The sequence below is a fragment of the Pelophylax lessonae genome (assembly GCF_965119305.1).
Source record: "Pelophylax lessonae genome assembly, chromosome: 2".
In the NCBI taxonomy this organism is placed as follows: domain Eukaryota; kingdom Metazoa; phylum Chordata; class Amphibia; order Anura; family Ranidae; genus Pelophylax; species Pelophylax lessonae.
Window position 1 is genome coordinate 547,321,084 of NC_138769.1, and position 18,489 is coordinate 547,339,572.

Here is an 18,489-nt window from a genome sequence, read left to right on the forward strand (position 1 = left end):
CTACAAATGCTTTATTTCGTAAAAAAAAAAGAAAAATCTATAGAACAAGCATGTAAAAGTTAAACGTTAAGGCTCCATTCACACCTGAGCGCATAGTTTTTAGGTGTTTTTTCTGACATTTTTTGCAGGTGTTTGGAGGCAGGCATTGACATTTAACAAAAACGCTTGTAATCTGCAAAAAGTAAGCTCATGTACTTTTCTGAGCTTCAGGCGTTTTCAAAAATGCTCATATGTGAACAGGGGCCATTAAAATGAACAGGATTTAGCTTGTTGGGCGTTTTGAGACTTTAGAGATGAGCGTTTTACGAGCTGCAAAAAACACTTAGGTGTGTGAACAGGGCCTAATGCCTGAACACAATTTTGCAACTTTGACATGCGTTAACAAAACCGTACATAACATCGCAACTACTATGTGCATCTAGGTGGATCCGTCCTTGTTTTTTTTTCCAGGACAAATCCGGGTTTCATTTTGTTATAAATGGTAATGGATATCTCCTGGATTTTTTTTTTTAATAATCAAAAGGAAACTAGCTCAAAATAGTAAAAAATATAATTTTTTTTAAATTTAGCTGTATTTTTCTTGCTACTACCATAACCTACCACCAAAGAACACCTACAAAAGGTAATTTCCTGCTTGAGTGAAGAACCCTGCACTAAAATACAAGTCAGGTTTTAGGCATCCTCTGCATGATACTGCCTAAGGATTAATCACTTCTAAAAGGGATGCAGACACTGCAACATTTCTCAACAGAACCATGAAAGTACACCAGCTGATTAAAATGAATTAGTCACTCCCATTCAAAAATCAGTATCCAAAGACACAAAAGTGTGACAAACCGCTTTTCTTTCAGCGAAGAAACAGGTAAGAGTGCAACAAATGTTAAAATCCTTGCAATGTACACCAGAAGAGAATTTTGCTCAAGAAATGTGGAGTTACCCTTTACAAGCAAAATACAAAATAAAATAGGTGTGTGAAATATATTTGAACATACACGGTTTTCCCAATTATTACACCAAGGCACTGGTGTAAAGGAAAGACGAGTGAAAAAAAAGAAAAAAGCTACCTTTTTCAGGGGGGTCAGGAGCACGTACTCTTGAACGGCCATTGCGATCATTTCTGGTATCACTTCTGGAATCATTTCTGCTCTCGTTTCGGGTTTCAGATCGGGAAGCATCTTCTCGCCCATGGCTTCTTCTGTAATTTCGATCTTCATACTGATCATCCTTTCGGTGGGATTCACGGTTATCTCTTTCTCTGTAGTCATGTGTGTCACGGGCTGACCGAGTGTCTTTCTGCTCACGGCTTTCTTTACCATCTCTGTAGTCCCGGTTATCTCTGGCCTCACGGCCTTCTCTGGTGTCTCTAGTTTCTCTTCGATCACGATTATCTCTTATGTCTCTACGATCACGACCATCACGAGATTCTCGGTCATCTCTGTGCTCTCTAGAACTACTTGGTTCCCGGTCTTGCTCTCTATCATCTCGCTCTCTGTCTTTATCCTTTCTTCCTCTGCTGTCTAAACAAAATACATAGGTCTTGAAAGTTTCTTAATACATAAATATTTCCACATCTGCGCCACTTTTGAGAAAACACCACTATGTTTGTCATCTTTTCCCCATTCACAAAGTATATCTAAAAAAAAAATCAAGTGGAGCTTCAGCCAAAAGGTGAAATGGTAACCAGCTTGCACAGCATCTGATCACATCAATCTCAGTGTGATCAGATGCTTTGGAGGCCAGAGGAAAAATATAAGCCGTGTACACATGGACAACGGCTGGTTCAAAATAAAATTGTCTGACATTCGGCCTGTGTGTATGTTGGTCCTTCCGGTCTGACAGAAGCCAGCTTCTGTCAGACGTGCATGCTGGAAAACTAGCAGCCATTGGCAAAAGTGTTCTAGTGGGCGGGGATTGGCCTTCCCCCTGTCAGAACACAACAGCTCAGCGGGAGAGATCGCTGAACTAACCTCACATTGTTACTACAGCTGCTGCGACCGGAGCCGACAGATTTTTTAAGTTCAACGAAAAAAAAAAAATTGTGTGTACCCGGCTATAGGGTTTAAAGCAGTGGTCCTCAACCCTGGTCCTCAGGGCCCACTAACAGGCCAGGTTTGCAAGATAACTGAAATACATCACAGGTGATAGAATTTGCTGCTCAGTGATTGCAGTACTCTTGTCTGCATCTCCCCAAGGTAATACTTAAAATCTGGCCTGTTAGTGGGCCCTGAGGACCGGAGTTGAGGACCACTGGTTTAAAGGACCCCAGATCTATCTATAAAGAGGATCGGTCACGGCCCATGCTATCACAAGGGACGTTGTTCATCCCACATGATCGCAATAAACTCCAATGAAAAACAAAATAAAAATAAGTTTACAATGAAAACAAAAAAAATTAAAATCGCTCCCGTTTCCTGGGCAAATGTGAAAGCACATGTAGGTTACTCACACCCAAGTAAACAGTGACCACACCACTGTGAGGTATTGCAAAGAACTTAAGAGCAATAATTCTAGCACCAGACCTCCTTTGCAACTTTAAACTGGTAATCTGTAATGGCTTATAAAGCCTCATCGATGGAGATTTTTAGGTACCATAGTCTGGTGTTGTTCCACAGGCGTACACAATTTTAAAAAGTGTGACATGTTAAGGTATCCATTTGCTTTTGGGTATTATGTTTTTGTGTGCACTAAAATTCATTAAAGTGTATTTTATCCTGAAAATTTGCATTTTATAAACTGCTGCGCAAATATTGTGCTACGTAAAAAAAAAGTTGCATCCCACCATTTTATTCTCTAGGGCCTCTGCTTATAAAAATATATAATTTCTTGGGTGTTCCAAGTAATTTCCTAGCAAAAAAGGCTGATTTTACATGTATGAGAGAAAAGTAAGAATTCTCCTGAACTGGAAGTGGTTAATACAGGTTTAAATATGCAATTATATGTGACCAGCTTAAGGAGAACGATACTTTGAGAATACTAAAATCTGCCACTTTACATGGAGCACATACCATCCCTCCTGTCGTGTCGCCTGTCTTGGGAAGCAGAAGTTCTCTCCCTCTCAGGTTTTCCTTTTTCTCTAGCTGGGGAGTGATGTTTAGACTGACTTCGTCTCCTCTGAGGAGATGATCCATGAGTACCATACGGAGAGGAGGAGCGCCTTCCAGCAGGTGAGGAGGTCCTCTGATAATGAAGGGATGGAGATCTTCTGCGACGAGGGGAGGGAGAGTGTCTCTGTACAGAGGACCCAGACTGTGATGATGGAGAATGATGTCTTGATGACATGGGAGAGTGATGACGTGCAGCAGGAGAAACTGACCTAACAAGTGAAAAATAAAATTGTTTCCATCATGTTTCCAACCACCAACTCTAAGTGAACGCCTTCATCAGAAGGTAAAAGGGTTGATTCTTTAAAAGATGTATTTTTTTAATATTCATACTTACCTAGGTGGATGCAGCATCATTCTGATGCTGCATCTGTTCCCGGCGCATCTAACACTGAGAACTGAGCGATCGAACACCGCCGATCACTCGGTTCACGCAGCTCCCCGAGCAGAGAGCTGCTGACTGTTAGCAGAACGAACTGCACTCCTGTGATCCACAGGAGAAGTTCAGCCAAACGAGCTTTGGCTGTACTTCTCCTTTAAAGCAGAACTGCTACTGCTTGTTAAGACTATGAAAATATTTGATATCCATAGGCAGTTCGAATAGGACTTGTGCTGTAAAATCCTTTGCTTGTGGTTGAGGGATGCTGGAAATGGTTAACTTTTCGGTTATACTGTCACCTACATGATGGACTAGACACTGGCCCAAAATAAAAAAAAAATAAAAATAAAAAGATAACCCCCTCCTACTTCCAGCATGCCTCGGTACTAAGGCTCCATTAACACCTGGGTGTTTTTGAGCGTTTTTCAGCTCCAAAAACGCTCAAAAAAAACGTTCCAAAACGCCCAACAAGTAAAACCCCATTCATTTAAATGGCCCCTGTTCACATCTGAGCGTTTTCCAAAACGTCTGTAGCTGAAAAAAGTACATGAGCTTCTTTTTGTGCTGATTACCAGCGTTTTAGATAGATGTTAATGCCTGCTAATGCCTGCCTCCAAAAACGCCTGAAAAAAAAAATGCGGTAAAAATCGCGGTAAACATTGCGGTAAAAAACAGCGCGAAAACACTACGCTCAAGTGTGAATGCAGCCTAAGAGTAGGAACAAACACACAGTGGGACAGCAGTGTCCTACCCCATATTAAAAAACCCATAGGGGTTTTTCTGGGCTTGCCTATAGTTTGTTTACCAGTGCCAAATCCTTCTGTTGGGGGGGGGGGGGGGGAGTATAACCTGAAGGTTAAAGACTTCATTGACAACTAGCCACAAAGGGTCAATTCCGATTTAATCTTTACATTCAATTTTCTGTTCTTATCGACAAACTTCTTGTAGAAACAATTATTGTAGATCTAACCCCTAAATGAATGACATTTAGCTTTCTAGATGAGTGTATCAAAATAAATGCCATTTATTCATAAATATTACTGTTTTGAAAGTGTTGAAACATGTTGGAGCTTACATAAAATTGTAGTGATTTAGGTTTTACGAGACTTTAAGGGATAACGTGCAATAGCTTTTGTGAACTGACTTTTTTTTTGTTTTTGTTTTTTTTTTTTTACAAACAAAAGCCACAAAAATGAAATAAAAAAAAAAATGTGCCTGTGCTAAATACAGCTAAACCAAACAATGAAATATTAAAGTAAAACTAAAGGTATAAATTGTGTAGAGAGGGATTAGAGCCCCTGTCAATTTTTACTGTGGTCTGTGCCCCTTAAGGAGATTCACCCTCTTGATTTGTTCTGTTTACTATTATTGAAAGTGAAAGAAAAGCCCAGATTTTGGGTTGTCCCCAGAAAAGTAATAGATGGGAACACTTTCAAAGGGGACATTAGTTCTGATGACCTGAGGGTCCCCAAGAAATTCCTTTAATTTTCAGAGATCTCCTCTCACTTCCTGTTAGGCTAAGGGGGAGCAAGTGAAGAGAAATCTCCACAATGGAACAGAGATTGCGAAAAAAGATCTGACAGGGGTTATAGCCCTTCCTTGTTCTATCCAAACAGGAAAAAAAAAAAAGCCTCTCTCATAGTTCTACTTTAAGGGAACAGAAAATAACTGATTATAAAATAAGAAATCCAGCACTTGAGTCTACATTTCAAGACTTTTTACATACATGGTTGCTGCTTCATATCACTTTCTACGCTGAGAAGCCCAAACCAAGTTTTAAGCGAATAAATCCTAATAAAAGAATGACCAGAACTCCCAAGCCTGAATGTATCACATTCAGTACCAGACATTTACACACATGAAAGCCTGACAGATTCATCATTTGAAAGCATGAACATGCATTCCATAAAGCTATATATTGCCATCTGAAAAACTGTGTACACTTTATCTTGTAACCGGAACAACCACGTAAGGTATGAGATTTAAGTGATTATGTGTATGTTTTCTTCCTTTCTCGCAGGCTTGTCATGTCAAAGAAGCTACTCTTCATTAGCACAAGAATTCTGCAAAAAAAAAAAAAAAAATTAATCTTGAAAAGAAGGAAAAAACCTACCTGCGGGAAGGGGAAATGGCATGCTTGTGAGATGAGGATTTGACAGGTGTTGGCGATGATGTATGACGCCTTCGGGATGTAGGTGGAGTGTAGTCTCTTGAATGGGAAGAATTACTGCCCGAGCGCTCGGCTGGGCTTGGAGACCTTTTCTGCCTATGAGATCCTTCTGAAGTATCCCTAAACAAAAAGAGAAAACACTTGTGTAATTCAGAAAGACTTTTTTTTTTTTTTTTAAGACAAAAGCACTACAGAGCCAAATTTCATAGATTCTTGTTGCAAAGAAAACTACTGCAGCAATTGACCAGAGGCCCACTTCCTCTCTAATAACTACCTTTAGTATCACTTGACCCTCCTTTCCTTTTAGATTGTAAGCTCTAATAAAGAGCAAGGCCTTTGATTCCTCTTGTATTCAATTGTTCCCATCATTTTGTAAAGCGCTTTGCAGACTGTTGGCACTCTATAAATCCTGTATAATAATCATTAATGCATTAATGGGATGGTTACCTTCTAGATTGAGGAAAACTGGATTTTTGACATACCATAAAATCCTTTTCTCTGAAGTTCATTGACAGACGCAGGTCCATACTCCTAACCATTGGGTTATGCTGCCTCCTAGAGGAGTGGGACACTAGGCAGGAAAAAAAAAAAAAAAAAAACACTTTACCACGCCTATGGGGCAGCCCCTTAAGGAAGGCATACACCCACTCACTTTGCTATAGGATTCAGTTTTGTTTCAAGCAGTGTCAGAAATAAAAAACCCCAACCCACTTAGAAATAGAGGGGCGGGTGCTGCGTCTGTCAATGAACTTCAGAGAAAGATTTTACGGTAAGTCAAAAATGTAGTTTTCTCTATCGTTCATTGACCGATGCAGTTCCATATTCTTCTTGACCATTGGGACGTCTCAAAGCAGTATTTGCATGAGGGGTGGTCAAACAACGCAGAGATAGAACGTAATTCCCCAAAGGCTAAATTTAGCCAACCAGGTAACATGGCGCTCAACCAGGAACAACTGGAGCTCACCTAGAAACAATACACCCTCAAAGAAAAAAAATTGCTCTTAAATATCAGCCCACAAAACCTTGCGGCCAAAAGAAGCATCCGAGGATGCCAACACATCTACTTTGAATTGAGTGAACATGTGCACAGACGACCAAGTTCCCGCCTTGCAAACTTGTATTACTGATGCCTGATGGCGAAAGGCCCAAGAGGCACTCCGCGCCCTAGGAGACGGCGCCTTCACAGGGAAAGGCGGAACCTGACCCTTAAGTGAATACACCTGTACCACCGTCTGCCTGATCCATCAAGATATGGCCGCAGCAGACACAGCCAATTCCTTCAGAGGTCCTTCCATGAGAACAAAAGGAGAGTCTGATTACTCTTACCCCCCCCCCCCCCCCCAAGCCAGACAAGCTAGCATCTGTGGATACCACCGTCCAATACAATGAAAGGAAGGACCAAGGAACGGAGCCACCACAGAAGAGCACTTCTTGCGTTTTGACTCAACCAAATCAGATTGTCCAAAGATTTTGGATCCTTGTTCCACTTGACAAGAATACCCCTTTGCAGAGGTCTCATGTGAAACTGAGCAAACGGAACCGCCCCAAAGGTAGACACAAGGCCTAGAGCTCACATGCAACTCCGCAATGAAGACAGAGTGCTGGATAACAGCAACCAAATCGCCCTCTGCAACTTTTGTAGCTTTTCTGGGGGAAGAAACACCCTCGCAGAGGCTGAGTCCAGAGTCAGTCCCAGATAAACTATATTGGAGGCTGGGACCAGAGCAGATTTTCTGAAATTGATGGTCCAACCAAACGCTTGCAGAATCCGTACATTGATTGACAGATCGCCCACCAGAACTGAGGAGTTTGCTCTTAAGAGATCATCCAGGTACCCTAGTCACCTGGCCGCAGAGGTGAGACCAAAGGGTAATGCCACAAATTGATAATGTTCCTCTCCTACAGCGAAGCGAAGAAAACACTGGTGTCCAGCGTAAACAGGGTAGTGCAGATATGCGTCCTCGATAACGATCGAGGCCAAACAGTCCCCTTGGTGTAGGAATGCCACTACTGTGCGAAAGGACTCCATTCAAAACCTCTGTACCCGCACAAAGCAATTCAGAGGCTTAAAGTCCCGAATTGGATGCATTTCCCTTCTTTTCTGGTAACAGTAAACAGGTTTGAATAAAACCCTTGAAAGCGTTCGAGAGGGAACCGGCACAATCACCTTTTGCGACAGCAGATTTGGTCTCGGTTCTCGTAGAACCCTTAACCGATCTGAAGATAGGCGCAGATTGGACGAGAAGACTCTGTCCAATGGTCGGGACCTGAATTCAATCTTGTAACCCGATCGGAGCAGCTCTTGGACCCATTTGTCTTAAATCAAGAAGGTCCCTGGTTCCGAACAGAAAATGACATCCCCTTACCCCAGATACGGGTGAGGGCGTCCCTTCATGCAGACAGATTTGTCCGCAGATTTGGAGGAGCCTGTTCTCGGCTTACCCGACCACGTCTTCTTGGAACCCCCAGATGACCCAAATGGCTTGGGTCCTTTCTCCTGCGTGCCAAAGGAACGAATGGGCCGCCTGTGTGCTGAAAAATAAGGGCCCCGTCTATTACGTAGTGACATGCCCTTAGCAGATAGAGGAACAACTCTTCCTACCTGTGAGTGAGTGCAACTACTCTTTCCACCTGTGAGTCCTTTGATCAGTTCATCCAGCAAAGACCCAAATAGGCGGTCTCCCGTAAAGGGAAGCTCTGATAAGAGCCTTTTTAGAAACCTGGACCAGCTTTTTAGCCACACCATGCGTGGTTACCATTATTTCATTTAGAACAACTCAACTGACTCGTGACAATTTTGTCACAGTAGGTGGGAAAAGGGAGTACCCTTTGCTGCTTTTAGGGGATCTGCAGGTCCCGAGGGGACCGGCGCCCCCCCATGTTAAAAGTTTTCTACACCGATACAATCAGTGCATCCACCAGTGCCCTTGCATGTGCAGTAATTAAAGGAATTATCATCACCGCAGAGCACTCGAAGTGCGTGGACGCAGACTCAGTAGAGTCGCTATATGCTAAGCTCACCCTCAGAACATGAGCAGGGGAGGTCACCGACCATAGTCCCGCAAGGAGACGTTGGCTAAAGTTTCACAAACAGAATCCTATCAGACCCTAAGGGTCATCCACCATAAATCATGCAAAGCTGCAGCCTAAATGTGGGGCCTGATCCGGTCGAGAGTCCGCCGTCAGCTCTGTCAGCTTGATCATCAGCTCGGTTAGGAGCTCGGCAGCCTGGTCAGTTGCCCAGACAGCTTGGCCAGTCACTCAGACAGCCAGCTCAATCAGCTGCAAGCCGAGGCCTCAATTTTTGGCCTGATCTGGCCGCGTGAGGCATCTGCCGGTCAACTTGGTCAGGCACCCGGACAGCCGCGAGTAGGCCGCAAACTAAATTTTCGGCCCGACCTACACGTGAGGCGCAGACCCCAGTATGAACAAACATCCGCTCCTCCCCCCCCCAAGTCTAAAACCACCGCAGGGAGCCCAAAGGAAATCCCTGCCCCAGTCACTAATCCCCAGCGGGGCCAGGAATTTACTCAAAGACCCCCGTGTGCGATCCAGACAGTCCGGTCACTAACAACCGCATCCACCCCTTCTTACTGGAACAAGTGGCAAAGCCAGCTCCTAACAGACCCCGGGGGGGGGCATGGGAATAGGTTGGGGCCAAAAGACCACCGTGACTGTTAGAGGGGCTGGGGGAAATGGAAGGGAACCGACCATCCGATGGGGGGACACTACTCCTCATACCAACGACAATCGGGTGGGCGCCATTTTGGACAGACTACCTCTTGGTGCTGATGGCCAAGGGGCACGCTGCGACTGAGGCCGAACCAGATGTGTGCGTCCCGGCGAGTTGTTTCACTCGCGGGCCAGCCACAATCCATTGGGGCTCTGTCGTGGCCAGGCATAGTGCGGGACTATAACCTGCACATGCTCGCTGGCTGGACTGGGAGACCTTAAGGATCTAGGATATCCAGTCCGAAACCCAGTCCGGTTGTTGTTAGCAGTTGTCTCAGGAACATAACTAGCTGAAAAAAATTTTAATTTTAACAAAGGTTCCCTTTAAAATAAAAAACAAGCTAAGACCGAAGTCCCTGCCAGGAACTAGGTCCTACTCCTAAACTAGGCACAAACAAACCGAATCCTATAGCAGAGTGAGTGGGTGTATGCCTTCAGGGACTGGCCCAAAGACGTGGTAAAGTTTTTTCCTGTCTAGTGTCCTATCCGTGTAGGGGGCAGCATAACCCAGTGGTTAAGAAGAATATGAAGCTGCGTCTGTCAATGAACAATATAGAGAAATTTGCTTTTTGGAGTGGCCCAGACCTTAACCCCATAGAGATGCTGTGGAATTACCTCAAAAGCTGTTAACAACAGATATCCTTCACGTATCTGAGTTGAAGCAGTTTTGTAAAGCAGAATAGTCAAAAATTCCTCCTGAGCAATATGCAGGTCTGATCCAGAGCTACCGAAAGTGCTTGCTTGAAGGCGTGGCTTCCAGAGGAGGTTCGACAAGCTATTAACCACTTGCCGACTGCAATACGTATATACACACACACATTGCGGTTTGCAAGTGATTTACCAGGAATATAGCTGAAGATATCAGCTTTCTCATGAGCCTCTGGAACGGTTTCCGTAATGCCGGTCGGCTGTACCCGACTATCGGCTTTGATAGACCTTGGCTTTGGAGGTCCAAGGCAATGTCCTGACATTACTTCTGGTCCAGGCTTCAAAGCAAAAGATGAAAAAAATAAAAAAAAAAAACATTTCTTTTAACTTCTGCTTTTAAATAGGTAAAGAAGAGATTTGGGATCTTTTTAAACCCAGATCCCTTCATAAAGAGAACTTATCATCCTTATTTGTATTACAAGGGATGTTTGTAATCTTGTAATAAAAAAAAAAAAAAAAAAAAAAAAGTAAAATAAAAAACAGTAAAAAAAAAAAAAAAAAAAAAAAAAAAAAAAGCACCCCCATCCCTCCGTACTTGCATGCACAAGCGAACGCATACTTACGTCACGCATGTATAAGTAAACAGTATTCGAACCACACGTGCGTCAGTGGCATCGGCCAGAGGATCCCGAGACCTCGCCACAAACCTCTGCACCGTTCTGTTGAGACGAGAGGCCACCAGGTTCACCTCAGGAGTTCCCCAACATAGACACAGCTGATGAAACACCTCTGGATAAAGCAACCATTACCCCTGGTCCAAACGCCTGTCAACTGAGGTAATCCGGCTGCCAATTTTCCAGCCCTGGAATATGCAGAGCAGAAGGCTGGAACAAAATGTTCCGCCCACCTTAGAATGCTGGCTACTTCCCGAGCCACTAGGACACTGTGCCCCCTTGGTGACTGACATATGCCACAGCCATGGCATTGTCCGATTGAATCCGTACTGGGCATCCCTGAAGACGAACTGTTCAATGGGCCAAAGTTTGATCGCCCGAAGTTCCAGTATATTGATCGGTAGTCTTGACTCCTCCAGAGTCCATTCCCCCTGAGCACAATCAGTGCCCAAGACACCTCCCCACCCGGACAGGCTGGCATCTGTATTGACCACCGTCCAGTACAGGGGAAGGAAGGATTTTTTCTGTCGAATCACTGGAGAGCGAAGCCACCAAATCAGGGACCCTCTTGTACTCAACAGGGTTCATACACATTTTAGCCAATAAAATTCCATGACTTTTCCATGACTTCACGTAAATATTCATGACCTAATGTTTCATGAAATGTCTATGTATACATGTTAAATAAGAAGAAAATCTATGTCACACCCAGCATATTTTTACTAAAATAAATGACAATCTTTGTAGTGTACAGCACCTCTGCAGTAAGGGTTTAGTTTCTGGATACAGCGGGACTCAAAATGGTCCCTTGTTTTACAGTGGATGAGATGGAAGCACCGCTGCCGCAGCTGGGAGCCAGTGTCACTTCAGGCGCACGGGTGAAAAAGCCAGCGATCGGATTGGAAGCTGTCAAGCACGCAGCTGCAGACTGGTGCTTTGCACCTTTAGCGTGGCTAGACAGCGCTGTCTCTCCCATGTTTGAAATGTCAAATGTTTTACGACACACACTGTACATTTAGCAGACATGATACAGGAGGTGGCCAGAGACTGCAGACATGATACAGGAGGTGGCCAGAGACTGCAGACATGTTACAGGAGGTGGTCAGAGACTGCAGACATGATACAGGAGGTGGTCAGAGACTGCAGACATGATACAGGAGGTGGTCAGAGACTGCAGACATGATACAGGAGGTGGTCAGAGACTGCAGACATGATACAGGAGGTGGTCAGAGACTGCAGACATGATACAGGAGGTGGTCAGAGACTGCAGACATGATACAGGAGGTGATCAGAGACTGCAGACATGATACAGGAGGTGGTCAGAGACTGCAGACATGATACAGGAGGTGGTCAGAGACTGCAGACATGATACAGGAGGTGGTCAGAGACTGCAGACATGATACAGGAGGTGGTCAGAGACTGCAGACATGATACAGGAGGTGGTCAGAGACTGCAGACATGATACAGGAGGTGGTCAGAGACTGCAGACATGATACAGGAGGTGGTCAGAGGCTGCAGACATGATACAGGAGGTGGTCAGAGGCTGCAGACATGATACAGGAGGTGGTCAGAGGCTGCAGACATGATACAGGTGGTGGTCAGAGGCTGCAGACATGATACAGGAGGTGGTCAGAGGCTGCAGACATGATACAGGAGGTGGTCAGAGGCTGCAGACATGATAAAGGAGGTGGTCAGAGGCTGCAGACATGATACAGGAGGTGGTCAGAGGCTGCAGACATGATACAGGAGGTGGTCAGAGGCTGCAGACATGATAAAGGAGGTGGTCAGAGGCTGCAGACATGATAAAGGAGGTGGTCAGAGGCTGCAGACATGATAAAGGAGGTGGTCAGAGGCTGCAGACATGATAAAGGAGGTGGTCAGAGGCTGCAGACATGATACAGGAGGTGGTCAGAGGCTGCAGACATGATACAGGTGGTCGTCAGAGGCTGCAGACATGATACAGGTGGTCGTCAGAGGCTGCAGACATGATACAGGAGGTGGTCAGAGGCTGCGGACATGATGCAGGAGGTGGTCAGAGGCTGCAGACATGATACAGGAGGTGGTCAGAGGCTGCAGACATGATACAGGAGGTGGTCAGAGACTGCAGACATGATACAGGAGGTGGTCAGAGACTGCAGACATGATGCAGGAGGTGGTCAGAGACTGCAGACATGATGCAGAAGGTGGTCAGAGACTGCAGACATATACAGGAGGTGGTCAGAGACTGCAGACATGATACAGGAGGTGGTCAGAGACTGCAGACATGATACAGGAGGTGGTCAGAGACTGCAGACATGATACAGGAGGTGGTCAGAGGCTGCGGACATGATACAGGAGGTGGTCAGAGGCTGCGGACATGATACAGGAGGTGGTCAGAGGCTGCGGACATGATACAGGAGGTGGTCAGAGGCTGCGGACATGATACAGGAGGTGGTCAGAGGCTGCGGACATGATACAGGAGGTGGTCAGAGGCTGCGGACATGATACAGGAGGTGGTCAGAGGCTGCGGACATCACAGGTAGGTGTCCTTTCGGGTCCGCAGTTTGCCCTACTGTCAGTCACTGGCCAGCAGCAGCCGAAGAGATGATGGTGAACCAATCACTGGCAGCGGGGAGGGCCGGTCGCGGTTTGCCTGGATGCGACTGGCCAGCAGCAGCAATAACAGCCGGGAGATAACAAACCAATCACAGGCAGCGGAAAGTCACTGGAGGGCTGGCCAGTCACATCCAGGCAAACCGCGGCCGGCCCTCCCCGCTGCCAGTGATTGGTTCACGATCATCTCCTCGGCTGCTGCTGGCCAGTGACAGCGCACGGGCATACCGCAGACCCGGAAGGCAAATAGTATGTGGCACTGGCAATAATATATTAAACATTACGGAATAAAATAATAAATTAAAATTTTAAGCATCACAATACCCCGCTGTCGCAACAATGTTTACACCGGGGCCAACACTTTCGTGATTACCCGAGGAGCTGAGGCGAGAGCAAAGGGTAATGCCACAAATTGATAATGCTCCTCGCCCACAGCAAAGCGGAGGAAGCGCCGATGTCTGACATAAATCAGGATATGAGAGGTAAGCGTCCTTGATAGCGATAGAGGCCAGAAGATCCCCTTGATGAAGGGATGCCCCTACCATACGAATGGACTCCATCTGGAACTCCTGTTCCCACAAAAGGGGTTCAGGGCTTTGAGGTCCAGGATAGAACAAACCTTGCTTTCCTTCCTGCGAACTGTAAACAGGTTTGAATAAAAAACCCAAACACTTTCAGAGTTTGGAACCAGAACAATTACCCCTTGCAGTAGCAAATCTTGTACCGCCCCGAAGAGACCACGCAAGTGGTCTGGAGACAAACGCAGGTTGGAAGGAAAAAACCTCTCTGAAGGATAAAACCGAAATTCGATCTTGTAGCCGGACCAAATTAGCTTGTTGACCCACCCATCTTGAATCAGGGAGGTCCAAGGGTCCGGAAAGAAGCAAAGACGTCCCCCCACCCCAAATACGGGTGAGGGCGCCCCGTCAGGCAGAAGAGGGCTTGTCTGCAGGTCTGGAAGGACCTGCTCTCGGGCTTACCAGGCCAGGGCCTCTTGGAACCTCCGGAGGCAGAACCAACAGATTTGGATTCTTTGTCCCGAGATCCTGAGGAACGAAAAGAACGCTTATGAGCTGAGAAAAAAGGACCACGTCTGCGACGAGACTCCTTGCTCCTGGAAGCCTGTGGGAGGAGAGTACTCTTCCCTCCTGTAAGTCCCTTAATGATTTCATCAAGGGAAGACCCGAACAGGCGAACCCCCACAAATGGGAGATTCGATAAGGCCTTCTTGAAAACTTGGTCCACAGACCAGCATTTCAACCATATCATGTGCTGAAGGACCACTGCTGTCACAGAAAGCCTAGAAACTAAGAGAGCCGCATCCAGAGAGGCATCACAAACAAACCCCTGAACAAACTGGTGCGCCAGCTCCGCAAAGTCAGAGGGAATCTGTTCCCTCTCCAGATCCTGGCGCAAAAGCTTTGCTCATTCCATCAAGGTCCCGGACACCAAGGCAATGGTGAACACCGGCCTAAGGACTGACACGGCCATAGTGAACCTGTGTCGGACCAAGGTCTCCTATCAAAAAGGGTAAAGGCCGAGACGACTCCACCGAGTGCTCTCATAGTGAGGATGATTCATCTTCTACAACCAGTCATCCACAACAAAATGGCGACTCCTGGGACCCACAGGGGACACCAGGGGACATTTGGGCAGTAAAGGGGGATTTGGAAGGAGCCCCCCCCCCCCCCCACCAGGACAACTCCCCCTAAAAACCACCTGTTCGGCTGCACGTCCCCCCTTCCCCCTCCTGTCCTGGCCCTCATCGTCCGCTTGACACCCCCAAAAACGAACCTGGACACAGGCATGGTATGAGTAGATGGGGGGTTACCCAGGGGTGCCCCGACATATTGCGGGGGGGGGGGTTGGGAAGGAGGGGAACACGGGGGTCCGACCATACCAGGGAGGGGCCCAATTCCATCCCAAAAAGCAATCCGGAAAAGGAGGGGGGTGGGGCACTACTTACAATACCATGGAACCAGGTGGGCACCGCTCCAGGCAGACCACCGCACCATCGGAATGGGGGTTCTGCGGGCCAGGTGGCACGCTGAGAATCAGGCCTGGACTAGGTCGCATGCGGCCTCGCGAGACGTTTAACTCGCAGGCCAGCGCCCGTCTAGTGGGGCTATGTCGCGGCCGACTTAGTGCGGAGCCAAGATCTGCACACGCTCGCTGGCTGGACTGGAGAGACCGTTAGGATCTAGAATATCCAGTCCGCCACCCAGCCCAGCAGTGGATTTTAGTTCTCACAGGAACAGAAAATAATAAGAGGAAAAAAATTCAGTTTAAAAAAAAGGAAAAATGCTAGGACCAGAGATCCAAGCAAGGAACTAGGTCCCTTCTCCTGACTAGGCAGAGAAAAAAAAAAACGATGTGCCTATAACAGGGAGGAGGGGAGGAGTATATCCCCTGAGACTGCCCCATAGGCGTGGTATAGTTTTTTTCATGCCTAGTGTTGTACTCCTGTAGGGGGCAGCATAACCCAATGGTCAAGAAGATTCTGGTGCTGTGTCAGTCAATGAACGAAAGAGAAAGGTTTTTACAAGGGGCTGCGATGTCAGAGGCAAACAGGATGAAAAGGGTTAATACCCAACTTTTAAAAAAGGTGCATAGAGCTAAGTTTTAGTCAAGACCTGTTCGCAGGAAAGCCAAAATGTAAGGCACAGAGAAATCTCCTAGGCTGAATTGACTGCATTCACCCCAGGCAAACAAAAATGTGATTTTTGACTTACCGTAAAACCCATTTCTCTGATGTTCATTGACGGACACAGCTCCTCATCTTCTTGACCATTGGGTTATACTGCCCCCTACAGGAGTAGGACACTAGGCAGGAAAAAGCTCGACTATGCCTATGGGGCAGTACCAGAGGGTATACTCCTACTCTCAGCTATAAGCACTCAGATTTGTTTTAAGCAGTGTCAGAAGAAAGCCAACTCCACAGAGGGGTGGGTGCTGTGTCCGGCAATGAACATCAGAGAAATGGATTTTACGGGAAGTCGAAAATCCCATTTTCTCTTTTGTTCATTGAGCTCCTTATCTTGACCATTGGGACATCCCAAAGCAGTGTCAAACATGAGGGGTGGGAACAGCAAGAAAAAAATTCCCAAGGCTAAACCATAGCCAACCAGGTAACATGGAGCTCAACCATAAACAGAGGGGATCAGGTGGTGAAATGTGCTCCAGGGACTCCATGGTTAATCAGGGGAACCACACAGTCAAAAATAAACAACTGGAGCACACCTGAAACAATACACCCTCGAAGACCCTTGAAAACCCTCCTTTTCAGAGAAGCCTATCCTACCCACACCTAACAAATATACCTCCATTTTCTCCCTCAGCCCATCCCCCATGGTTATTGCCTTTTGTTTCACTTGACCCTCCCTTCTAGAGATTGTAAGCTCTAACGAGCAGGGCCCTCTAGTTCCTCCTGTTTTGAATTGTAACTGTATTGTCTTCCCTCACATTGTAAAGCGCTGCGCAAACTGTTGGCGCTCTATAAATCCTGAAGAAAGAAAGAAAGAAAGAAAGAAAGAAAGAAAGAAAGAAAGAAAGAAAGAAAGAAAGAAAGAAAGAAAGAAAGAAAGAAAGAAAGAAAGAAAGAAAGAAAGAAAGAAAGAAAGAAAGAAAGAAAGAAAGAAAGAAAGAAAGAAAAAGAGGACCAGGTTCTCTAAACAGCAGCCTGCAAAACCTTGCAGCCAAAAAGAAGCAGATGCCAACACAGACACCGTATAAAACATTGTGAAAGTGTGCAAAGACGACCAGGTGGCTGCTTTGCAAACTGACGCCTGATGAGGGAAGGACCAGGAGTAGAGAGCTCCTTAAAGAAAGAAGGAACCTGACCCTTAATTGAATAGGCCTGAATTACTATCTGTCTGAATCATCTGGAAATGGTCGCAGCAGAAGCAGCCAACTCTTTGAGGTCCATCCGTGAGGAGAAAATAGTGAGTGACTTCCTAAAAGACTCCGTTAGTTGCTAGGTACACCCCGATTGCCCAAACCACATCTAGGGAATGCAAGGCAATTTCCTTAGAATGTTTAGGCCTGGGACATAGGGAAGGCCACACGTCTTCATTCAAATGAAAATCTGAGACGACCTTTGGAAGGAACGACAGGCAGGGACTAAGAACAACCTTATCTCTGTGAACCACCAGGTAAGGTGAACGACAAGACAACGCCACCAGCTACAACACCCTGCACACAGAAGTAATAGCCACCAAAAAGGCCACCTTCTGGAACGTAAGCAGGGGAACCTCACAAAGACTTTCGAAAGGAGGTTTCTGAAGAACTGACAGCATCAAATTGAGGTCCAACGGTGGCAATAGAGAATTGGAGGAGCCAAGTTTCAAACTCCCTGGAGAAAGGTATGCACCAAGGAATGTGTGACCAATGGACGTTGAAAGAAAACTGCTAAGGCCGAAACCTGGCCCTTGATGGTACTCCAGGCCAGGCTTGCTCAACCCCCGTTGGAGGAAAGCCAATGTCCAAGCCACCGAAAAGGAGGGAGGGTGAACCCACATAGAGACTCACACAATGCAATGTACGTTGTCCAAGTACAATTGTAGATTTTCCTAGAGGTAGATTTTCTAGCCTCTACAATGTAGAAATCACAGATTCAGACAAACCTCTATCCTTCAGCACCTGGCTTTCAACAGCCAAGCCTTTAAAACCAGCGACTGTAAAGCAGAATAAAAGATTGGCCCTTGGGACAGCAGATCTCCCCTAAGAGGAATCGGCGACCAGCGAGGCTAATCTAGAGCCACCAGAATATCCGGAATCTCTTCCGCCTCAAACCTGCACAGGAGTCTTAGCAAAAGTTTGAGGGGGGGGGGGGGGGGGCATAATGCAGACGATACCGACTCCAAGGGGCCACTAAAGCGTCTGTGGCATCGGCTAGAGGATCCTGAAACCGCACCACAAATCTCTGTACCTTCTTGTTTAGACGAGAGGCCAACAGGTCCACCTAGGGAGTACCCCACCGGAGACACAGCTGATGAAAAACCCCCCTGGATGAAGCGACCATTCCCCCTGGTCCAAAGCCTGTTGACTGAGGTAATCCGCTTGCCAAAATTCCACCCCTGGAATGTGTACAGCAGAGCGGGCTGGAACAAATCGTTCTGCCCACCTTAGAATACCGGCTACATCCCGAGCCGCCAGGGCACTTCTTGTGCCCCCTTAGTGATTGACATAGGCCAT

The 18,489-nt window shown here is 46.4% G+C and overlaps 1 protein-coding gene across 7 annotated transcripts in view; it reads right to left on the reverse strand.

The window, feature by feature from the left end:
- Nucleotides 1-18,489, reverse strand: part of ZC3H13 (zinc finger CCCH-type containing 13) — a 179,051-nt gene that overhangs the window by 98,360 nt on the left and 62,202 nt on the right. For all 7 annotated transcript variants that reach the window (XM_082247570.1, XM_082247569.1, XM_082247568.1 and 4 more), the window contains exons 9-11: nucleotides 5,594-5,770; nucleotides 3,006-3,313; nucleotides 1,065-1,517 (exon numbers count right to left, since the gene is read on the reverse strand). In XM_082247570.1, coding sequence (XP_082103696.1) covers nucleotides 1,065-1,517; nucleotides 3,006-3,313; nucleotides 5,594-5,770 — 938 coding nt within the window. The remainder of the gene's footprint in view (nucleotides 1-1,064; nucleotides 1,518-3,005; nucleotides 3,314-5,593; nucleotides 5,771-18,489) is intronic.